Source organism: Coregonus clupeaformis, chromosome 7 (assembly GCF_020615455.1).
Source record: "Coregonus clupeaformis isolate EN_2021a chromosome 7, ASM2061545v1, whole genome shotgun sequence".
NCBI classification, from domain to species: Eukaryota; Metazoa; Chordata; class Actinopteri; order Salmoniformes; family Salmonidae; genus Coregonus; species Coregonus clupeaformis.
Window position 1 is genome coordinate 41,075,868 of NC_059198.1, and position 24,457 is coordinate 41,100,324.

Sequence of the window (24,457 nt, forward strand, 5' to 3'; positions counted from 1 at the left end):
TATTTTCTTCATGCAAAAAACGTAATGTGTAGTTCCAGTTAGCTACACCGCTACATGGCAAAAAAGTAATTAACTACTGAATGTTACTGTAATTCAACTACCAAAATGTAGTTAAATTACGAGTTGAACTATATGTAGTTCACTACTCCACAACACTGACAATCACTCATTCACAACTGTGAATTGTGAGGTATAAATACATACAAATCACACATGGTCAACAACATAAACCAAATGAGTATTTATTGTTTGTAATAACAGGCTTTATCCAATTCAATTCAAATGACTTTGAAACAAGGACAACCTGAACTATATGGCACTAAGTGCAGTCATGTATTGTCATTTTGGAAATCAAAAGCCATTATATTTTTTTACAAACACACACATTTATTCGAAACATAACATTTAATTTCTTCAAAAGGGATTTCAAACATAAGACAGAGCATAAACAAAAGTATTTGAGATGGAGAAACATAGAACCATCTTTTACAGAAGCAACCAAAAATCCCTTTACCATACAATTAGAAGACTCAGTCTCAACTTCTAAATTCTGGGTTGAAATCACAAACATGAACCTTTAATGAAACTTGTGTCCTCTCTTTACCTATAAACCATATAGTAGATAAACATTTTGTTCATAGCTCTATCTTAATTTACTTAATTTTCTTGTCTTTGATCCATGTCAGTTTACTTCCATAAATTATATTCAACCAGTTTCAAATGTTTATGTTATTAAACTCAATAACACTTTAGTACAAAAACAGAAGATACAATTTTAGATATATTGCTTGTGGAGGAGAAACAAAAACAAACCTACTCACAAACCTACTAATTTAGGGTCTAAAAAGACTCAAAACAAACACCTGTGGAATAGGAGGTGGTGAAAGTGCTTTCAAAATGGCTGCTGGCTGGACAGTACTTTAGCTGGAGGAGGCACAGTTCTTGTTGAGGTAGGACTTAATCTTGGCTATGACCTCCCTCTCCTCCTCCAGGGTCAGGTCCAGGTAGTCCTCTTCGTGTAGGGGGATGTCCTCCAGCACCTCATTCACCAGGTCCACGTCCATAGGGGCCTCCCCTTGGCTCCCAGAGCCTGGATACACCAATGACAACAGTGTCATGTTCATTAGGGCTCTCCTTTGGCGATTTGGGTATAAAAGGCATCCTGGTGCCTTAAGTATCAGCAGCATATAGACATTGAATGCCTCTTTCTCACATACACCTCTGAACAGTGAAATACTACGGCTAAATTCAATTGTATTAACTGTCTGCATGCTTCTCTGTGTATGTACGTGCGTGCATGTCAGTCCTACCTGCGGACACAGAGGAGGTGCTGGGATCCTCGGACAGTGAGGAGGCGGGAGAGGGGGAGAGCAGCTCTGGGGGCAGGACCCCCTGGTTGTCCTCAGCAGCCTCCTGCTCAAAACCCAGGTATATCAGCTATGGCGAAGGGATAAGGTACCATCTACATACCTTTTACATAGACATAGTGACTAGAGCGAGAGAGAGAAAGAAAGAGGTAGAAGCTTGTTACCTGCTCAACCCTGGATTGATCTATGGGGAGCTCTATGCTGTTGGTTCTAGCAGCAGACTCAGCCTGGGTGGAATCTAGAAGCATCTAGAGGAAACAAGCAAAGTATGCTAGCTTGCTCCTACACTCTTCTGTTAGCTAACGTAACGTTGCTTCATGGCTGTGGTTATGGTAACATGTTTTGATGGTTGGCATATCCTCCTTCAAGGCGTATTGAGAAACAATGGGTGTTTCTGCAGTAGCGGCGATGGTCTCTCACCCTGTAGGCTCCGTCCATGTCTCCGTCTGTCTGATTGAGGGCCCAGGCAGCGTCTTTCTTGGAGTAACCCAGCTCTCTGAGAATAGCCAGGTCCTCCACACGCCTCCTCCTCTTCTCACTCTCCTTCCGTTTCATCTCCTCCCTCTCCTGACAGGGACAGACAAAACCATAGAATTATACTCAATATGGCCACCGGTCCACCCATCATGGGACACCGACTTGAATGGGAATGTTTGTTTTAGTAATTGTATTTCTATGATAACTTCGGTGCTATTAGGACATTTTGCAACTATATCAAGTGAGTGTTGACATCTTTTTTCCACTATGGGACTTCTCATAGGAATATAGGACATCCCCATTCAAGTAAACGTTGTGTCATTCTATTGCTATGGGGGGACACACCTGTCTCCTATGGGTGATTTGCTGCGCGGCCTTGTTTACGATGCCATGGCAGGCCCTCAGACCCAGACGGGCTTCCTGCTCAGAGAACCCCAGATCCATCAGCTCTTTCATCTTCCCTGGGTCCAGACACAGACGCCCATACAGATCCTCAGCCTAGAACACAGCAGGGGTTAAAGGTAGAATCAGTAATATTAAATAATTATACACAAACGCCAATACAGATCCTCCACCTAGAATACAGCAGGGGTTAAAGGTAGAATCAGTAATATTAAATAATTATACACAGACACCCATACAGATCCTCCACCTAGAACACAGCAGGGGTTAAAGGTAGAGTCAGTAATATATTACAGTGAGGTACCTCCCTGCTTACAGAAATGTTGTTATTAATGTCTGGAGACAAGAGGATCTGGAAACAGGGCTATAATGATGTACTACACCTGCTTTAGCTTCTGTGTGGCCTGGTGCTCATTATCACACAAGTGCGCCAGTATGCTCTGCAGGAGGTACAGCCTGAGGAACAGCCCTTCCTCTCGTCCGGTGTTTCCCTAAAAACAAAATCAATTAAGTATATTGAAACGATTGTGAAATTCAGATCGAAATTAGTGCGTCGGGCTAGGGGTTGTTTGTGAACGGAGCCATAGACTAGTGTTTGTGGTTCATCGTCACCTTGATCTTCATGAGCCTCTGCTGCCGGTCTCCGTAGCACTTGAGGAAGCAGTCCTCGGCCCTCTGCAGCCTCTGCTTGCTGTCATCTAAGCAGAACAGGGCCTCCAAGGCTTGGTAGCACCACACGATGTCCAGCTGCAGTACTGCATAGTTGTCCACTGTGCTCAAGAGCTTGGAGCCACACTTACTGTACAGACAAAAAATATAATCAATGTGTTTCACGGGATCTAATTCCTCGTGGACAGGAGCACGTAACATACACTCCCCTCCGTATGTATTTGGACAGTGAAGCTAAAATGTCAAATTTGGCCCTATACTCTAGCATTTTGGATTTTAGATCAAATGTTTCATCTGAGGCAACAGTACAGAATGTCTCCTTTTATTTTAGGGTATTTTCATATCAGTTTTACCGTTTAGAAATGCACTTTCTATATCTAGTCCCCCCATTTGAAGATGTCATAAGTATTTGGACAAAATCACTTAAAGTCTATTAAAGTAGTCAAAAGTTTAGTATTTGGTCCCATATTCCTTGCACACAATGACTGCATCGAGCTTATGACTTTACAAACTTGTTGGATGCATTTACAGCTTGTTTTGGTTGTGTTTCGGATTATGTTTTGCCCAATAAGAAGCACATTTTGAAGCTGCAAAGCAAATGCGTCCAACGAGTGTGTAGCGTCACAAGCTTGATGTAGTCATTGCGTGCTAGGAATATGGGACCAGAACACTCAACTTTTTACTACTTTAATACATTATCAGTGAATTTTGTCCAAACACTTGCTTTCATTTCTAAACGGTAAAACAGATATGTTTGAAAATACCCTCAAATAAAAGGTGACATTCTGTACTGTCACCTCAGATGAAACATTTTATTTTAAATCCAAAATGCTGGAGTACAGAGACAAATTTACAATTTTGCTTCGCTGTCCAAATACATACAGAGGAGAGTGTGCATGGTACCATAGCGTCTGTCAACAGATGAATAACAAGAAACTTTGTTCCGGTGCCCTGATTTTTTTAGTCATTGATCATTTGGACAAATCATGTTTTCGCAGGTGATTGCATCTTTCGAATTTCGGAAAGGGAGGGGACATTTGGCTCATAGACTTGCAGAGAGAGGGGGTGGAGCTACCGCCCTGCTTCCGGTCCTCATTCTAGTCTCTTTTCTAACACATCTCCCCCCAGACCTTAATGGAGCATCTGGCGTTATTACACAAGATTTTAGTTCTGGCTTTCCATGATTACACAGGATCAGTTTGAGCAATGTGAGGCACAGAATCGCTAATCTTGATCAAATAAGTGAGTTGTTATTTGAGATGCGAGGTGATTTCATGGTGGAACATAGAGTAGAGCTGGGACAATAAATGGAAAATGATCGACACCAACCACTTATCGCAGGCATTTTTCTGATATCGTTCATTACGATAAGTAGCCTATACTAGAGAAATGTGAAGTTTGAAATTAAATAAAGTTTGCTAATATGGGTGATTGTTCATGGGACAATTAATGGCTACAACCATCAAACTAGTAGTAGTAGTTGAAATCAAATGTTATTGGCCACATACACATATTTAGCAGATGTTATTGCGGGTGAGGCGACATGCTTGGATAATAAATAAAAAAATCCACAAAAATTATTTTTTCTCTCCATATTGCCCAGCTCTTAACATAGAGTACTGTACATTCAATATGGGATCAAATAATCATACAATAATAAAATGATCTAACATGCCAATCATACAATCATCTTTGAATCAGAAATGGACTGGGTGTTTTGATCTGTTTCAACAAATTATTTATGTGATTTAGAGGAAGGTTTTTTACCCAAACTGGTCGTCAGCTTGCACCAGGTGGCACAGAGCAGCGTCATACTGTTTCTTCTTCATCAGAGCGGCCTTTCTCATGGAACCCCATGGCTAGAATCAGAGCCTTAGGACAAAAATCACACAGCCTTAGAAATAGTCAGTTTGTGTGCTGTGGAGTTACAATCAGTGGAGTTTAAATTCACACAGGACACATGGCATGGTTGGAACCATAGTTACCATTCAAGCCATAAGTTGTGTGAGCTTGCCGCCCACTCATACTGCTTACCATGACAGTTATGAATATAATATTGGTCATATGTTCATGAGTCCTTTGTATAGACTACCTTTTTCTTACTGTGAGGTATTTTCAGGGGATTCCCCTTCTGATCAGCAATCTCTAGGAATGGAGTCATGGCTGGGTCATCGGTGCCATCTAAAATGACAACCAAACCACAGAACAACCATAAAATAATATTCCTGTAGCATTGTGATAACGTTATGATTGTGTTTAAAAGCAGTGAGGGTCTAACTAACCTCTCTCTGAGAGGATCTGGAAGCCCTTCTGGGTTCTCTGGACACTCTGGTCCTGGGTTCTCTTCTTCTCCTCCAACTCCACCATCTGTTTCTTCCTCTCCGGCTCGCTCACCAGCAGAACCATAATCTTACTGTTGTTCTTCACGTTCTGTTCATCCAGACGCTTCTCTGTAAAGAGAAACCATTTCAATGCAAAGTTGAAATGACCAAACATAATAAAAGCTTATAGGCATTGATTAGATGGGCGTTGTGGCAACTAAATGGAAACTTACCAGGAGTCAGTGTCTTCCCTCTAAAAATTAACTGAATGTATTTGAGTCCATATTGTTCAGTAATCCTATACAAATGTAGGAAGAAAGTAGCACCTTATCAATTTGTGACTTTGATAGACATAATAATCTGAGAATGAAGTGATCACTTCACCCACAGATCACATTATAAAAGATTGAAATTGCAATGGCCATTTTCACTTACCTATCCATGATATCTTGTGCAGGGACATCCAGTTTAGTCTCCAAATAGTTATTCTTCTTGGCATCCTAAAGGAATGGGTAAACATGTGGAATTACTTTATGTTCTGTAGGCTGTGTCAGAGCAAACACACACAAACCTTTTTCAAGTCTTTAGGCAGAAGGAGTTCCACGCATGTCTCTCTGTAGGTCTTGTCCCCCGTTTTGCTCTTTCCCGCCTGGGATCGGATGCTCTCCAAGGCACTCGCCACTTCAGACACCTAGAAGCACACAATGGGGACATAGTTCACTGCAAGCTCCTGCAATGACAACAGTGACACACAGACAGAGTAACAAACTATCCCTATCTCACAAAGGTGACTCACAGTCAGGTCACAGACCAACGAGCTCAATGAACATCAATACATTTAGAATGGCTATAACTGTTGGTCACCTAGCTAGCTAACTTTACCTGAAGAGGTTGCTGTCCTGCCTCGCTGTCTTCTGTGGTGTGCGGTGGGTTCCTGAGCTGAATAGTATCTTGTTTTAAAATATTTACCAGCTTTGCCTGAATATGTAGCTCCGCCATTCTCGAAACGGTGGAAAAATATGGAAGGAAAAGTGAAAGTGAACAGCCAGCCAGCAAACAAAGGGGGAATTCCACAGGATGAGTAGAGCAACATTATGTTGCGCTAGCTACGCAGTCGCAGAACACTACAACAACAGCTGAGACGCTGCCCCTTTTGGCTACGACTAGCTAGCTACATTCGTTGTTTTCGGTTTCTTTCAAGATATACCAAATTAATGACTCACGTTTGAAGTGTTGTTAACATTGTCGCCGTATTATTCTGATAGAAACATGTCTGAACCGAGGCAGGTAGCTTAGTGGTTAAGAGCGTTGTGCCAGTAATCGAAAGGTCGCTGGTTCTAATCCCCGAGCCGACTAGGTGAAAAATCTGTCGATGTGCCCTTGAGCAAGGCACTTAACCCTAATTGCTCTGGATAAGAGCGTCTGCTAAATGACGTAAATGTAATGTTGTTGTTTTGCTTCTCTTTCACTTCCACACTGGATAAGAGCGTCTGCTAAATGACGTAAATGTAATGTTGTTGTTTTGCTTCTCTTTCACTTCCACACTAGGATAGGTCACGTGGTCGAATTTGTCTTCGCTCTCAAAACACAGAGCGCTTCTGGAAAGTGGTTCTTCTTCTTTAAGGTTTTATGTCAGACTACACCTATTGGTGTATTACCACCACCTACTGTACGGGTAGTGTACAAAAAAATACAAATATCCATTGCAGGAAAGGGGAGGGGGTACCAACGTCATACAATACAAAAATAAAATACATCCCAAAAATTCCCACCCCACTCCATTAGTGAAAATCCAAATCACATCATCTGCCTGTGTGAACGGAACATTCATCGACAGGATTCCTTGTAATGCCTCTGCTGTAAAATGTATGAGTCCCCCAAAAAAGCTCAGCCGCACTCGATGTCTATTTTCTCAGATTTCTGGAATGCGTTTGTCACTAGTTACCACAGCCACAAAGTCTAAACGGCTGGATCGTACAAATTCTGATGTATTTTTTTGCATTTTGGTCTTCATTTAAGGTTAGTGATGGGCATAAAGTTAGCAGTGTGGTAAAGGTTAGGGTCAAGGTTAGGGCTAAGTAGGACAACTTTGAGAAAGTAGTTCACTACATCCACACTACTTCGTGATAAATTAATAATATCTAAATCTCAAATGTCAGACCACAAATTGCAAGAACAGCTCACTCTGGAGGCATATGTTAACATCATGTGTAATTTAGCCTATTAAACACAAACTGTTTCAAGTGAGAATAAGGGCATGTAATAAGGGCACATAAGAAAGGAAATTGTTGCTTACTTCACCCATATTTTCTTCATGCAAAAAACGTAATGTGTAGTTCCAGTTAGCTACACCGCAAAAAAGTTATTAACTAATAATATGCCATTTAGCAGACGCTTTTATTCAAAGGGACTTACAGTCATGCGTGCATACATTTTTTTTTGTGTATGGGTGGTCCCGGGGATCGAACCCACTACCCTGGCGTTACAAGCGCCGTGCTCTACCAGCTGAGCTACAGAAGACCACTGAATGTTAATGTAATTCAACTACCACTAAGCTACTGCAAAATGTAGTTAAATTACGAGTTGAACTATATGTAGTTCACTACTCCACAACACTGACAATATCTCATTCACAACTGTGAATTGTGAGGTATAAATACATACAAATCACACATGGTCAACAACAAACCAAATGAGTATTTATTGTTTGTAATAACAGGCTTCATTCAATTCAATTCAAATGACTTTGAAACAAGGACAACCTGAACTATATGGCACTACGTGCAGTCATGTATTGTCATTTTGGAAATCAAAGCCCATAAAAAATGTTTTACAAACACACACATTTAATCTAAACATAACATTTAGTTTTAATTTCCCTTAATCCAATTCCTTCAAATGGGATTTCAAACATAAAACAGAGCATAAACAAAAGTATTTGAGATGGAGAAACATACAGTGGGGAAAAAAAGTATTTAGTCAGCCACCAATTGTGCAAGTTCTCCCACTTAAAAAGATGAGAGAGGCCTGTAATTTTCATCATAGGTACACGTCAACTATGACAGACAAAATGAGAAAAAAAAATCCAGAAAATCACATTGTAGGATTTTTAATGAATATATTTGCAAATTATGGTGGAAAATAAGTATTTGGTCAATAACAAAAGTTTCTCAATACTTTGTTATATACCCTTTGTTGGCAATGACACAGGTCAAACGTTTTCTGTAAGTCTTCACAAGGTTTTCACACACTGTTGCTGGTATTTTGGCCCATTCCTCCATGCAGATCTCCTCTAGAGCAGTGATGTTTTGGGGCTGTCGCTGGACAACACAGACTTTCAACTCCCTCCAAAGATTTTCTATGGGATTGAGATCTGGAGACTGGCTAGGCCACTCCAGGACCTTGAAATGCTTCTTACGAAGCCACTCCTTCGTTGCCCGGGCGGTGTGTTTGGGATCATTGTCATGCTGAAAGACCCAGCCACGTTTCATCTTCAATGCCCTTGCTGATGGAAGGAGGTTTTCACTCAAAATCTCACGATACATGGCCCCATTCATTCTTTCCTTTACACGGATCAGTCGTCCTGGTCCCTTTGCAGAAAAACAGCCCCAAAGCATGATGTTTCCACCCCCATGCTTCACAGTAGGTATGGTGTTCTTTGGATGCAACTCAGCATTCTTTGTCCTCCAAACACGACGAGTTGAGTTTTTACCAAAAAGTTCTATTTTGGTTTCATCTGACCATATGACATTCTCCCAATCCTCTTCTGGATCATCCAAATGCACTCTAGCAAACTTTAGACGGGCCTGGACATGTACTGGCTTAAGCAGGGGGACACGTCTGGCACTGCAGGATTTGAGTCCCTGGCGGCGTAGTGTGTTACTGTGGTCCCATCTCTCTGCAGGTCATTCACTAGGTCCCCCCATGTGGTTCTGTGATTTTTGCTCACCGTTCTTGTGATCATTTTGACCACACGGGGTGAGATCTTGCGTGGAGCCCCAGATCGAGGGAGATTATCAGTGGTCTTGTATGTCTTCCATTTCGTAATAATTGCTCCCACAGTTGATTTATTCAAACCAAGCTGCTTACCCATTGCAGATTCAGTCTTCCCAGCCTGGTGCAGGTCTACAATTGTGTTTCTGGTGTCCTTTGACAGCTCTTTGGTCTTGGCCATAGTGGAGTTTGGAGTGTGACTGTTTGAGGTTGTGGACAGGTGTCTTTTATACTGATAACAAGTTCAAACAGGTGCCATTAATACAGGTAACGAGTGGAGGACAGAGGAGCCTCTTAAAGAAGAAGTTACAGGTCTGTGAGAGACAGAAATCTTGCTTGTTTGTAGGTGACCAAATACTTATTTTCCACCATAATTTGCAAATAAATTCATAAAAAATCCTACAATGTGATTTTCTGGAAAAATGTTTCTCAATTTGTCTGTCATAGTTGACGTGTACCTATGATGAAAATTACAGGCCTCTCTCATCTTTTTTTAAGTGGGAGAAGTTGCAGAATTGGTGGCTGACTAAATACTTTTTTTCCCCACTGTATAACCATCTTTTACACAAGCAACTAAAAATCCCTTTACCATACAATTAGAAGACTCAGTCTCAACTTCTAAATTCTGGGTTGAAATCACAAACATGAACCTTTAAATAATCAAACTTATGTCCTCTCTTTAGCTATAAACCATATAGTAGATAAACATTTTGTTCATAGCTCTATCTTAATTTTCTTGTATTTGATCCATGTCAGTTTACTTCCATAAATTATATTCAACCAGTTTCAAATGTTTATGTTATTAAACTCAATAACACTTTAGTACAAAAACAGAAGATACAATTTTAGATATATTGCTTGTGGAGGAGAAACAAAAACAAACCTACTCACAAACCTACTAATTTAGGGTCTAAAAAGACTCAAAACAAACACCTGTGGAATAGGAGGTGGTGAAAGTGCTTTCAAAATGGCTGCTGGCTGAACAGTACTTTAGCTGGAGGAGGCACAGTTCTTGTTGAGGTAGGACTTAATATTGGCTATGACCTCCCTCTCCTCCTCCAGGGTCATGTCCAGGTAGTCCTCTTCGTGTAGGGGGATGTCCTCCAGCACCTCATTCACCAGGTCCACGTCCATAGGGGCCTCCCTTTGGCTCCCAGAGCCTGGATACACCAATGACAACAGTGTCATGTTCATTAGGGCTCTCCTTTGGCGATTTGGGTATAAAAGGCATCCTGGTGCCTTAAGTATCAGCAGCATATAGACATTGAATGCCTCTTTCTCACATACACCTCTGAACAGTGAAATACTACGGCTAAATTCAATTGTATTAACTGTCTGCATGCTTCTCTGTGTATGTACGTGCGTGCATGTCAGTCCTCCCTGTGGACACGGAGGAGGTGCTGGGATCCTCGGACAGTGAGGAGGCGGGAGAGGGGCAGAGCAGCTCTGGGGGCAGGACCCCCTGGTTGTCCTCAGCAGCCTCCTGCTCAAAACCCAGGTATATCAGCTATGGCGAAGGGATAAGGTACTATCTACATACCTTTTACATAGACATAGTGACTAGAGCGAGAGAGAGAAAGAAAGAGGTAGAAGCTTGTTACCTGCTCAACCCTGGATTGATCTATGGGGAGCTCTATGCTGTTGGTTCTAGCAGCAGACTCAGCCTGGGTGGAATCTAGAAGCATCTAGAGGAAACAAGCAAAGTATGCTAGCTTGCTCCTACACTCTTCTGTTAGCTAACGTAACGTTGCTTCATGGCTGTGGTTATGGTAACATGTTTTGATGGGTGGCATATCCTCCTTCAAGGCGTATTGAGAAACAATGGGTGTTTTTGCAGTAGCGGCGATGGTCTCGCACCCTGTAGGCTCCGTCCATGTCTCCGTCTGTCTGATTGAGGGCCGAGGCAGCGTCTTTCTTGGAGTAACCCAGCTCTCTGAGAATAGCCAGGTCCTCCACACGCCTCCTCCTCTTCTCACTCTCCTTCCGTTTCATCTCCTCCCTCTCCTGACAGGGACAGACAAAACCATAGAATTACACTCAATATGGCCACCGGTCCACCCATCATGGGACACCGACTTGAATGGGAATGTTTGTTTTAGTAATTGTATTTCTATGATAACTTTGGTGCTATTAGGACATGCTGCAACTATATCAAGTGAGTGTTGACATCTTTTTTCCACTATGGGACTTCTCATAGAAATATAGGACATCCCCATTCAAGTAAACGTTGTGTCATTCTATTGCTATGGGGGGGGACACCTGTCTCCTATGGGTGATTTTCTGCGCGGCCTTGTTTACGATGCCATGGCAGGCCCTCAGACCCAGACGGGCTTCCTGCTCAGAGAACCCCAGATCCATCAGCTCTTTCATCTCCCCTGGGTCCAGACACAGACGCCCATACAGATCCTCAGCCTAGAACACAGCAGGGGTTAAAGGTAGAATCAGTAATATTAAATAATTATACACAAACGCCAATACAGATCCTCCACCTAGAATACAGCAGGGGTTAAAGGTAGAATCAGTAATATTACATTATTGTACACAGACGCCCATACAGATCCTCCACCTAGAACACAGCAGGGGTTAAAGGTAGAATCAGTAATATATTACAGTGAGGTACCTCCCTGCTTACAGAAATGTTGTTATTAATGTCTGGAGACAAGAGGATCTGGAAACAGGGCTATAATGATGTACTACACCTGCTTTAGCTTCTGTGTGGCCTGGTGCTCATTATCACACAAGTGCGCCAGTATTTTACATTTACATTTTAGTCATTTAGCAGACGCTCTTATCCAGAGCGACTTACAGTTAGTGAATACATATTTTTTTATACTGGCCCCCTGTGGGAATCAAACCGCTCTATCAACTGAGCTACATCCCTACCGGCCATTCCCTCCCCTACCCTGGACCAATTGTGCGCCGCCCATGAGTCTCCCGGTCGCAGCCGGCTGTGACAGAGCCTGGATTCGAACCAGGATCTCTAGTGGCACAGTTAGCACTGCGATTCAGTGCCTTAGACCACTGCGCCACTCAGGAGACTACAGTATGCTCTGCAGGAGGTACAGCCTGAGGAACAGCCCTTCCTCTCGTCCGGTGTTTCCCTAAAAACAAAATCAATTAAGTATATTGAAACGATTGTGAAATTCAGATCTAAATTAGTGCGTCGGGCTAGGGGTTGTTTGTGAACGGAGCCATAGACTAGTGTTTGTGGTTCATCGTCACCTTGATCTTCATGAGCCTCTGCTGCCGGTCTCCGTAGCACTTGAGGAAGCAGTCCTCGGCCCTCTGCAGCCTCTGCTTGCTGTCATCTAAGCAGAACAGGGCCTCCAAGGCTTGGTAGCACCACACGATGTCCAGCTGCAGTACTGCATAGTTGTCCACTGTGCTCAAGAGCTTGGAGCCACACTTACTGTACAGACATAAAATATAATCAATGTGTTTCACGGGATCTAATTCCTCGTGGACAGGAGCACGTAACATACACTCCCCTCCGTATGTATTTGGACAGTGAAGCTAAAATGTCAAATTTGGCCCTATACTCCAGCATTTTGGATTTTAGATCAAATGTTTCATCTGAGGCGACAGTACAGAATGTCTCCTTTTATTTTAGGGTATTTTCATATCAGTTTTACCGTTTAGAAATGCACTTTCTATATCTAGTCCCCCCATTTGAAGATGTCATAAGTATTTGGACAAAATCACTTAAAGTCTATTAAAGTAGTCAAAAGTTTAGTATTTGGTCCCATTTTCCTTGCACACAATGACTGCATCGAGCTTATGACTTTACAAACTTGTTGGATGCATTTACAGCTTGTTTTGGTTGTGTTTCGGATTATGTTTTGCCCAATAAGAAGCAAATTTTGAAGCTGCAAAGCAAATGCGTCCAACGAGTGTGTAGCGTCACAAGCTTGATGTAGTCATTGCGTGCTAGGAATATGGGACCAGAACACTCAACTTTTTACTACTTTAATACATTATCAGTGAATTTTGTCCAAACACTTGCTTTCATTTCTAAACGGTAAAACAGATATGTTTGAAAATACCCTCAAATAAAAGGTGATATTCTGTACTGTCACCTCAGATGAAACATTTTATTTTAAATCCAAAATGCTGGAGTACAGAGACAAATTTACAATTTTGCTTCGCTGTCCAAATACATACAGAGGAGAGTGTGCATGGTCCCGTAGCGTCTGTCAACAGATGAATAACAATAAACTTTGTTCCGGTGCCCTGATTTTTTTAGTCATTGATCATTTGGACAAATCATGTTTTCGCAGGTGATTGCATCTTTCGAATTTCGGAAAGGGAGGGGACATTTGGCTCATAGACTTGCAGAGAGAGGGGATGGAGCTACCGCCCTGCTTCCGGTCCTCATTCTAGTCTCTTTTCTAACACATCTCCCCCCAGACCTTAATGGAGCATCTGGCGTTATTACACAAGATTTTAGTTCTGGCTTTCCATGATTACACAGGATCAGTTTGAGCAATGTGAGGCACAGAATCGCTAATCTTGATCAAATAAGTGAGTTGTTATTTGAGATGCGAGGTGATTTCATGGTGGAACATAGAGTAGAGCTGGGACAATAAATGGAAAATGATCGACACCAACCACTTATCGCAGGCATTTTTCTGATATCGTTCATTACGATAAGTAGCCTATACTAGAGAAATGTGAAGTTTGAAATTAAATAAAGTTTGCTAATATGGGTGATTGTTCATGGGACAATTAATGGCTACAACCATCAAACTAGTAGTAGTAGTTGAAATCAAATGTTATTGGCCACATACACATATTTAGCAGATGTTATTGCGGGTGAGGCGACATGCTTGGATAATAAATAAAAAAATCCACAAAAATTATTTTTTCTCTCCATATTGCCCAGCTCTTAACATAGAGTACTGTACATTCAATATGGGATCAAATAATCATACAATAATAAAATGATCTAACATGCCAATCATACAATCATCTTTGAATCAGAAATGGACTGGGTGTTTTGATCTGTTTCAACAAATTATTTATGTGATTTAGAGGAAGGTTTTTTACCCAAACTGGTCGTCAGCTTGCACCAGGTGGCACAGAGCAGCGTCATACTGTTTCTTCTTCATCAGAGCGCGGCCTTTCTCATGGAACCCCATGGCTAGAATCAGAGCCTTAGGACAAAAATCACACAGCCTTAGAAATAGTCAGTTTGTGTGCTGTGGAGTTACAATCAGTGGAGTTTAAATTCACACAGGACACATGGCATGGTTGGAACCATAGTTACCATTCAAGCCATAAGTTGTGTGAGCTTGCCGCCCACTCATACTGCTTACCATGACAGTTATGAATATAATATTGGTCATATGTTCATGAGTCCTTTGTATAGACTACCTTTTCTTACTGTGAGGTATTTTCAGGGATTCCCCTTCTGATCAGCAATCTCTAGGAATGGAGTCATGGCTGGGTCATCGGTGCCATCTAAAATGACAACCAAACCACAGAACAACCATAAAATAATATTCCTGTAGCATTGTGATAACGTTGTGATTGTGTTTAAAAGCAGTGAGGGTCTAACTAACCTCTCTCTGAGAGGATCTGGAAGCCCTTCTGGGTTCTCTGGACACTCTGGTCCTGGGTTCTCTTCTTCTCCTCCACCTCCACCATCTGTTTCTTCCTCTCCGGCTCGCTCACCAGCAGAACCATAATCTTACTGTTGTTCTTCACGTTCTGTTCATCCAGACGCTTCTCTGTAAAGAGAAACCATTTCAATGCAAAGTTGAAATGACCAAACATAATACAAGTTTATAGGCATTGATTAGATGGGCGTTGTGGCAACTAAATGGAAACTTACCAGGAGACAGTGTCTTCCCTCTAAAAATTAACTGAATGTATTTGAGTCCATATTGTTCAGTAATCCTATACAAATGTAGGAAGAAAGTAGCACCTTATATTTAGCCTCATCAGGACAACCAGGGCTACAAGTAGAACAGTTGTATTCATGAGTTTTAGTGAGAAAATGTCCAACAACAAAAAAAAGGTCAGCCAAAGCAAAAACCTGATAAAAATGAATTTATATGAATGCTATACAAGTACAGAAATCATTTGCTCACTGGAAAATTAATATTCAACTAGTCAGTAACAACTGTGTGGAGTTTGGAGTTTGTGACAGAAATTATGTGAGCTTATTACAGTATTATAGACACTACGTCCTGGGATTTCCTATGATCTTCTATGTAGAAGAACCCCTTACCTTCTAACGAATCTTGAGCAAAACATGTGCGTGTTCGTGGGAGTCTCAGTTTTTCAAAGATGGCTGTTAACAGTGTGTAGCTCAAACCATTCGGACTCTACAGACGGTTTTGTAAAAAGACCCGGCCCCTTCGGGATCTGCTCTTGTCTCACAAACGCCACTCTAGCTCAGCCCCCGTTAAACACACAGGCTAATGGTTGGTATGTACGGATGCAGAAGAAATAGACCCAACCAATGGTACAACCCATGGTAGCTCAAACACACAATGTTTAAAAGGGGTTAGAAGTCCAAAACGTGCCGGCGTTACGTGGGAGTCGTTGGCTTAATGTAGCTCATACATTTAAATGTTTAGTTATATTTTATTCCACCTGTTATTACCCTAACAATTGGTAAATGGACTCTTGCATATTTTCCTGGGATGAATGCTGTAATAAAAAATAAAAAAAAGCGCACCATTGTCTGACAGGCCTAATCATGTGCATTGTTTCAGCCCAACATTGCCATCCTTGTATTGACAATGTACTCAAATCTTCAGTAGGCTATTCAACTCTGCAATAACAATGCTCCAATGACAATGCATAATAAATTGTGCACACAACCTTTATCTAAATGTTTGGGGTCAGATTAGGAGATGGGCTAGGTCAGGACCATGAAGCTGAAAACACTGAGTTTACAACATGTGCAGAGAGACTGAGACGTGACAACACACCTGCTAATAGAAGAGGGAAGACCATCAAAAGCATGGTAGGCCTACCTTTTAAAATTACATAAAAAGCATGGTAGGCCTACCTTTTAAAATTACATAAAAAGCATGGTAGGCCTACCTTTTAAAATTACATAAAAAGCATGGTAGGCCTACCTTTTAAAATTACATAAAAAGCATGGTAGGCCTACCTTTTAAAATTACATCAAAAGCATGGTAGGCCTACCTTTTAAAATTACATCAAAAGCATGGTAGGCTCTACCTTTAAAAATTACATCAAAAGCATGGTAGGCTCTACCTTTAAAAATTACATCAAAAGCATGGTAGGCTCTACCTTTAAAAATTACATCAAAAGCATGGTAGGCTCTACCTTTAAAAATTACATCAAAAGCATGGTAGGCTCTACCTTTAAAAATTACTCATACAAACAGTTTTGATGTGATTTTAAAATTGTCATTATGCATTTAGAAGTACTGTACATAGGCTACCATATTCAATTAATGCATCATGTCTGCACATTCCATCTGGATTGCTGGGATTCATCTTATTGTATGACAATAATATGCACACCAGAGAATAATCAGTCATTTTCCAGTCACATATTTGTTCAGTGGCAACAGCCTGTCCATATTATTTTTATGTTTTACCAGTGGAGGCTCCTGAGGGGAGGACGGCTCATAATAATGGCTGGAAAGAAGTGAATGGAACGGCATCAAACACATGGAACCCCCATGTGTTTGATGTATTTGATACCATTCCACTGATTCCGCTCCAGCCATTACCACGAGCCTGTCCTCCCTCCTGTGTTTTTAACCCTATCAGTCCCGAGACCCCAGCAAAAATCAGCTTTTCATTTATCTGACTTTCATTTATCTGCATGTCCAGCTCTTATATTTAGCCTCACAATTAAGTGTTTTACTATTTTCCTTTCAGGACAACCAGAGCTACAAGTAGAACACAAGTCAATTTGACATAAACAGTTGCATTCATTAGTTTTATTGACAAGCAAAAACCTGATAAAAATGAATTTATATGAATGCTGAGTACAGAAATAATTTGCTCACTGGAAAATTAATATCCAACAAGTCAGTAACAACTGTGTGGAGTTTGGAGTTTGTGACAGAAATTATGTGATCTTATTACAGTATTATAGACACTACGTCCTGGGATTTCCTATGATCTTCTAATGAATCTTGAGCAAAACATGTGCGTGTTTGTGGGAGTCTCAGTTTTTCATAGATGGCTTTTAACAGATTGTAGCTCAAACCATTCGGACTCTACAGAAGTTTTTGTGAAAAGACCCCAGGCCCCTTTCGGGATCCGCCCTTGTCTCACAAACACCCCTCTAGCTCAGCCCACGTTAATCACACAGACTAATGGTTGGTATGCATGGATGCAGAAGAAATAGAAAAATCCAATGGTACAATTTCACTCAATGGGTGGAGATGGATACCCTTCTCAGCCATGATGAAACTCAAACGTTAACATATTAACCTATATAGGGCAAGGCACAGCATCTTACATGACATTATTTGCATGGCTGCATACCAAATGTCCTTTATAGCAACTCAACAAGATTAGTTCAATGCTGCAGAAACATAGAAAACATTGTCTATTGCACTATAAACTGTAACGGACTCTCTCCCTCTCATAGAATCTGATCAGAATGATGCGTACATCCCAAGTCTCCTAGCAGCTTCCGACTTCTTGGGCCCTTTTCTTTGGGGGAAGGGGTAGTGGTGATGGGGGCTAGAGGAGAGAAGAGGCGGCCGCTGCCCCCCAAAACTCAGTTGTCTGGACAAAACGGCTGGGGCTGAGAACTTCCGGGAGCCTGAACTGCTGATACCGGTATGGATAGAAATAGAATCCCCAAAGACCTTCTCACTGGAAGTCTCCGGAAAGTCTTCAGAGAGCGAAGTAAAACTAGAAGAATTACTGCCTGTGATTGTGGGGTTTGGATGTGGTGGTATAATAACGTTGGTCTGTCGGTGGATACCCAAGTGTTTGCGCCATGGGGCTCTCTCCAGGTCCCCAACAAAGTCAATCTCAGCCTCTGAGACCGACCTCTTCCTCTCGTGTTTGCTCTTCATCTCCTGGTTGACTGGGACTACATTGACCAGGGCTTGCCCACTGATTTCTGCTGCATCATCAGTTGATACTGTCAGGAAATAGAATGGAAATGTACAGGTAGGTTTACACACAGTCATCTGCAATCAACATTCCAGCTCAATGGAAAATTACTTATTGATGAAGTCATGTTTATTGTAACAAAAATATTACTTGTGTTCAAATGACCACATTTCCAGTATAGCCTAACTGCAGTATAACTGTATTTTGTTGCTCAAAGCAGGCTAGCAGGAAAAGCTTTTGTATGAAGAAACAAAAGTAGCCAAGACTAATGCTGCCACATGTGTCCTCAAGGACTCACATTCACATGATATAAATCCATAATAAATCAATTATTGCTACTTTGTTGCAACAAATGACCTTGAGGACGCACAATATTGTCTACAATTTAACAACTTGTTGCCAGTGCAGACGCGTCACACAAAATGTTCAGACAAAACTGGGCCATGTTAAGTTGCCAAACGTTATCGAACGTTGCAAATAGAAATGCCTAGAATAAAGCCGATGTGATTCCTTATTCTACATGTCAGACAGGCATGTTTGCGTCCTGCTGAACGCGCCCCTGGTTGGGTGCGTGCCAAGCTCGCACAGCACTCCTCGAAAGCGATGTCTCTACCTTGTCTGAATAAAACCACCAGGGTCTGTCGCTTTTGTTTCTCTTTAGTCAAGTTGTACTGTTCCCTCAAAAGTGCAATGTCCATCCTGGTTAGGTCCGCGACAATTTCGCTTTGGTCCTCTTCTTCGACCAAATGATTCACGTCTCCGTTGGTTGTTTCACTACGACTCCGGGATCTTATCGGTTCCCAGGAACACGTCGAATTGGAACAGCAGCACGACAACATCCTGTTTGCATTGATAACCAATGTAGATGTTTATTTCCCCAATCAAAGAAGGCACAGCTGGTAGATATAATGATGAGTAGTTATCCACCTGCTGCCGGCAGTATAGCCTATATGGCACTGTCTGCATCTCAGTAGGTGTAGTACAGGCTAGTCTACAGTGGTTCAAAAGTTTGAGTGATGTGCAAACAATTGAGGACAATTGAAGGTTGCCCTTTTCATTTTACAGTAGACCAAGTAGGCTTAGGTGCAGTACAATGTGTTGTGTAGTGTAGTTTTGGTGAAAGGTGAAAACAGCTTATGGTTATGATAGGCTAAAGTAAAATAGGTGAATAGGTAAAGTAAAGTCCCAAACATAATAGATGGCCTACAGTAAACTAGGCTACACAAACATCAAGTTACTTAAATCCTCATACTAAATAATCCAGTAGGCTTTTATTATCTGTAGGCCTAACAATCAACATTGATTTACATGTTCATACATTATGTTCTGGAAAAATGTGTTGAATGACCCAGTTGTTACTTCGGCTTGCACTGACACAGTATATTGACACAGTGTTGTTGAAGTTGTGGGTGAGTCCTGCTTTGGAGCAATGACTTAAATGGATGACATGGTGGTGGTGACACATCTAGTAGGTGTACCCGCACTTCAAAAAAAAACTCACAGAAAATGTGCCCTTAGTTCAATGTTTAGTCTACTCACAGATCACTCCTTTGCCTCAACATTATTTTCCTGATGCTTTCTCCTTACTAAAGCAGTGAGGCCTGTGTTTCAAACATATCATTACCACAGTGATTTTCTATGCAAACAGTCCCACTTCCATGAATTGTTCGAGGAGACTTGGATTTCCTGTTTCTGAAAAGTAAGCGGTGAGCTGATGATAACTGATTCAGCAAATTAAATAACAAAATGGGTCTCTCACTCTCTCTCTCTCTTCCCTGTCTCTCTTCCTGTCGGTCTGTCTGTCTCTCTGTGCGTGTGTGAGTGTGCATCATGAACATTTAAAAGTCCAAATAATAATAGCTATGGTTGGAGCATCTGAAGCTAACTGAATGTAATAGTAAGTTTATGGTGTATTTATCCTACTTTTTGCATCATAAGGCCTAATAGACAATAAGGCATCTATACTGAACAAAAATATAAACGCAACATGCAACAATTTCAACGATTTACTGAGTTACAGTTCATATAAGGAAATCAGTAAATTGAAATAAATTAATTAATTAGACCCTAATCTATTGATTTCACATGACTGGGCAGGGGCACAGCCATTGGTGGGCCTGGGAGGGCATAGGCCCACCCACTTGGGAGCCAATCAGAATGAGTTTTCCCCACAAAAGGGCTTTATTACAGACATAAATACTCCCCAGTTTCATCAGCTGTCTGGGTGGCTGGCCTCAGACGATCCCGCATGTGAAGAAGCCGGATGTGGAGGTCCTGGGCTGGCATGGTTACACGTGGTCTGCAGTTGTGAGGCCGGTTAGACGTACTGCCAAATTCTCTAAAACGACGTTGGAGGCGGCCTATGGTAGAGCAATTAACATTCCATTCTCTGGCAACAGCTCCGGTGGACATTCCTGCAGACAGCATGCCAATTGCACACTCCCTCAAAACTTCAGACATCTGTGGCATTGTGTTGTGTGACAAAACCACACATTTTAGAGTGGCCTTTTATATGTCCCCAGCACAAGGTACACCTGTGTAATGATCATACTGTTTAATCATGTTCTTGATATGCCACACCTGTCAGGTGGATGGATTATCTTGGCAAAGGAGAAATGTTCAGTAACAGGGATGTAAACACATTTATGCACATACATTGAGAGAAATAAGCTTTTTGTGCATATAGAAACATTCTGGGATATTTTATTTCAGCTCATGAAACATTGGACCAACACTTTACATGTTGTTTATATTTTTGTTCAGTATATAAAGACACAGTATTTTTTGCCTGTTGTAAATGTTCATGACGTTTGTCATAAAGTATCCACTAGAGCGTATTTGATTAAATAAAATGCAAGGTAGGCTAGATATAGCTAGAAGAGTTTGAGTCTTAAGCAGCAGCCGATGTTGCATTTTTGGAGTGCACTGCACCTTTAAACATGAACCCGTTGTGCACAGTTCAGAAACAGCGATACCGTGTTGCACTTCCAGTTTTGGGACGTAGAACTGTGTTGACTGCAATGGCTACATCCACCGACTCATTTTACCTGGGGTTTGATTTCAGCACTCAACAAGTAGGTTCAGATTATAATGCATGCTTTACGTCGTTGTGTTTGCAATCTTGCCTATACGCACGCGCGTAGACTTTGTGTAACACGGAAGAAGAGATAAAACGATGAATCAGAGGCTACAATTGAAGGCTCATCTGGAACATTTGACATAGCATAGGCCTACGGGTAGATAGCCTTTCAAATAACCCATGTGTACCATACTATATAAGCAATATTATAAGAAGATTTAGTGGTTCTGGCATTCATTCATAAATGAAATACGCGTGACATGTTTTCTCCTTTCATTCCACTGGACTTCGGACTTAGCCAAGACAAACATTGAATTGCTTATTTCATAACATTTAGCCATTCTTCCTACTACATCAGCTGCAAAGCAGCCACTTCTGTTGCCGTTCCTGACTCAACCCATTTCCCCAATGTTGTGTTCAGCTGAAGGTGGTTGCTGTTGATGGGAACCTCAATGTTGTCCACCAGGACAATGTGCAGTTTGACAGTGAACTGCCAGAATTCGGGTAACAACACAAAATAAAAAAATACACTCCATAATGTGTAGGATGATAATTGTGTTGCCAACTGATAAATAGCTATGTCCTCCCGACTATAGCAGCACAATTCAAAGGCTGGTAAATCCTACACCCTTGATAGTAGGCTAGGCTACACAGTTTGGAATTAGTCCATGAAACTGACTTCTATCTTTTCATATCTCCCCAGGACTCAGGGAGGGGTCCATATCCATGCAGACAGGCTGACTGTCACTTCTCCTGTGCTCATGTGGGTGAAGGTAGTCCACCATGAATACTTCACTACCTATTAGTGCACTGCACAGTGAATACTTCACTAGTAGCTCAGTAATAGTACTAGTAGCTCAGTGGTCTGCTCACTCTCAAACCATTACATAGCTGAAGTCCATAAGCTGTTATTCCGTTGAGTTCAAAGGTAGGGCCTACAGCAATAACATCCCCAAAAGTGTTGTAACAAATGCATTACACTGCATGAAACTGTAAGGTTGATTAAACAAATATTATTAAACTGCAGATAATTCTAATTTTGGGAAGATATCGCTCTTTGTAACTACCTCCTCACTAATATCTTCAGCAGAAAAACGCAACGCTTTGAATCAAAAGTCACCAAGATCAGATTCAAGAGCAATCTATGTGTAATAGGGATGCCATTGGCAGAGTTGAGCGTGTTTTAGTCCTGTGTTTTTTAACTGAGCAATTCCATGGTGATTTCCCAGGCACTTGACCTGATCCTTGGCAAGATGAAAAATGCAGGCTTTGACTTCTCGCGTGTGAAAGCCCTATCTGGGAGTGGCCAGGTGTGTGGACTATTACTAGGACTCTATTATAGTGCTCCATTGTGTATTTTGAATACAGTCAGGCATCACATGTATTTCATCATTGTCCTGTTTTTACAGCAACATGGCAGTGTGTATTGGAGGAAAGGGACCAACCAAGTTCTCAGGGATCTCCATCCAGGAAAAACTTTGCACGAACTTCTGAAGGTAAGTGGTCCCATACATGGCAGTAGCAGGGAGAGATTCTAGACTCTCTGGTTGTCCTTTCTGTCTATCACTACAGCAGAGTAGAGTGCATGTTTGCTAGTGACATGCCAGATAAAACAATTATCTCCAATTTTTGACAGTCAACTTCATCGTCCCATAAAATGGCATTTAATTTTGCACATACAGTTCAGTATCAGCAACAAAAACAAATGACATGCACCACTTGATTTGAAATACAGTGCCCTGTTTTTCTCAGAGTATTGCTGTTGGCAAATGTCAAATAGGCGGTGTGTCCGCCTGGTTGAAAGTTAATACATGACCTTCCTTGTGTGGGTGAGAAGAAGAAAAAAACCATTTGCCACAGCCTTTGATACATTGCAGGCATAGCCAACCCTATAGCCCAATGTTTGTTCATTAATCCAACAGTACAATCAAACCCTGAGGATTATTCAGTCATTACTAACCCGAAGGGCCTCCTTTTTACCTCAGTGAGTTTGCAAGTCTAAAATGACCATGAGAAGGCATTTCTATTAACATTTTGTCTCAAAGCTGGTAGTCTCCTCCAAAGTTGTTCTTGTCTTTGAATGCCTTGATATGTATTTTGGGGGAATTACAGTAGTTAGTTGATTAGTAGTTGTTTTGATTCATTCAAACACTTTGTTTATTGAATAAAATGTAGTTGTGCATGTTCCACCTCTATTAAGTAATTCCATGGGTTGCAATAAATAAGCTAGTTTCTTGTCATCTGATTTCTCAGTTGGTATATTGATACTTTATGTCTGTACTTTATTTTGTGTCAACAGGGTGGTTTTGCTGTGTCAGATAGTCCAGTATGGATGGACTCCAGCACTACAGAGCAGTGTCAGTACCTGGAGACAGCAGTAGGTGGCGCTCAGCGAGTTGCAGACATCACAGGCTCCCGGGCCTATGAGGTGAGGAAGACTCAGTTTCCTTGACTGGATGGATTTGATGGATTGACACTTATTTTACTCATTGTTTACAAGTAACTTCAATCATACATGTCTCCAAGTGATATGGACACAGTTAACACCTCTACACGTATGTGGGGGATGCAATATTTACTAAAGGCACTGACCTCTTTTTATCTATTCTATAACATTACCTTTCAGCGTTTCACTGGAAATCAGATTGCCAAGATTTACAAGGCCAAACCAGAGAAGTACGAGGACACAGAGGTGAGGTGACATGCCCATTTTACTTGTCTGCTATCACCATTCCCCATTGTCATGTTAAATCCAATGATTTATGTACAGTACCAGTCAAAAGTTTAGACACACCTAATCATTCAAGGGTTTTTCTTAATTTTTACTATTTTTTTTTACATTGTAGAATAATAGGGAAGACATCAAAACTATGAAATAACACATATGGAATCATGTAGTAACCAGAAAAGTGTTAAACAAATCAAAATATATTTTTTATTTCAGATTCTTCAAATAGCCACCATTTGCCTCTTGGCATTCTTTCAACCAGCTCCACCTGGAATGCTTTTCCAACAGTCTTGAAGGAGTTCCCACATATGCTGAGCACTTGTTGGCTGCTTTTCCTTCACTCTGCCGTCCGGCTA

At 41.3% G+C, this 24,457-nt stretch overlaps 4 protein-coding genes across 5 annotated transcripts in view; 1 reads left to right on the forward strand and 3 right to left on the reverse strand.

Annotated features, from left to right (window-relative positions):
* Nucleotides 1-226: 226 nt before the first annotated feature.
* Nucleotides 227-6,592, reverse strand: LOC121569184 (NEDD8 ultimate buster 1). Its single transcript, XM_041879928.2, is given in 15 exon segments — nucleotides 227-1,090; nucleotides 1,311-1,413; nucleotides 1,532-1,615; nucleotides 1,788-1,934; nucleotides 2,190-2,342; nucleotides 2,630-2,737; nucleotides 2,859-3,045; nucleotides 4,683-4,748; nucleotides 4,750-4,787; nucleotides 5,008-5,096; nucleotides 5,198-5,365; nucleotides 5,470-5,534; nucleotides 5,672-5,736; nucleotides 5,808-5,927; nucleotides 6,119-6,592. Coding segments are annotated over 15 exon segments (1,680 nt in total). The 5' UTR covers nucleotides 6,236-6,592; the 3' UTR covers nucleotides 227-920.
* Nucleotides 6,593-9,980: 3,388 nt separating this feature from the next.
* LOC121569185 (NEDD8 ultimate buster 1-like) lies at nucleotides 9,981-15,004 on the reverse strand. Its single transcript, XM_045221545.1, has 11 exons — nucleotides 14,791-15,004; nucleotides 14,629-14,689; nucleotides 14,276-14,410; nucleotides 12,452-12,638; nucleotides 12,277-12,330; nucleotides 11,929-11,982; nucleotides 11,489-11,641; nucleotides 11,087-11,233; nucleotides 10,831-10,914; nucleotides 10,597-10,712; nucleotides 9,981-10,373 (listed from the first exon to the last, which is right to left on the reverse strand). The coding sequence occupies exons 1-11, from the start codon at nucleotides 15,002-15,004 to the stop codon at nucleotides 10,220-10,222; spliced, it is 1,359 nt and encodes a 452-aa protein (XP_045077480.1). The 3' UTR covers nucleotides 9,981-10,219.
* A 2,182-nt stretch (nucleotides 15,005-17,186) lies between these two features.
* Nucleotides 17,187-19,109, reverse strand: LOC121570453 (uncharacterized protein C9orf152-like). The gene is made up of 2 exons (XM_041881914.1): nucleotides 18,908-19,109; nucleotides 17,187-18,322 (listed from the first exon to the last, which is right to left on the reverse strand). Exons 1-2 carry the CDS (start codon nucleotides 18,990-18,992, stop codon nucleotides 17,826-17,828), a joined length of 582 nt encoding a protein of 193 aa, XP_041737848.1. The 5' UTR covers nucleotides 18,993-19,109; the 3' UTR covers nucleotides 17,187-17,825.
* Nucleotides 19,110-21,251: 2,142 nt separating this feature from the next.
* Nucleotides 21,252-24,457, forward strand: part of xylb (xylulokinase homolog (H. influenzae)) — a 60,919-nt gene continuing 57,713 nt past the window's right edge. The window contains exons 1-7 of one of the 2 annotated variants that reach the window (XM_041879932.2): nucleotides 21,252-21,368; nucleotides 21,795-21,877; nucleotides 22,077-22,146; nucleotides 22,603-22,683; nucleotides 22,783-22,869; nucleotides 23,673-23,801; nucleotides 24,000-24,065. In XM_041879932.2, coding sequence (XP_041735866.1) covers nucleotides 21,315-21,368; nucleotides 21,795-21,877; nucleotides 22,077-22,146; nucleotides 22,603-22,683; nucleotides 22,783-22,869; nucleotides 23,673-23,801; nucleotides 24,000-24,065 — 570 coding nt within the window. In that variant the 5' untranslated portion in view covers nucleotides 21,252-21,314. Of the gene's footprint in view, nucleotides 21,369-21,794; nucleotides 21,878-22,076; nucleotides 22,147-22,602; nucleotides 22,684-22,782; nucleotides 22,870-23,672; nucleotides 23,802-23,999; nucleotides 24,066-24,457 lie in introns of those variants that run through there. The other variant, XM_041879933.2, reaches the window with a different exon arrangement.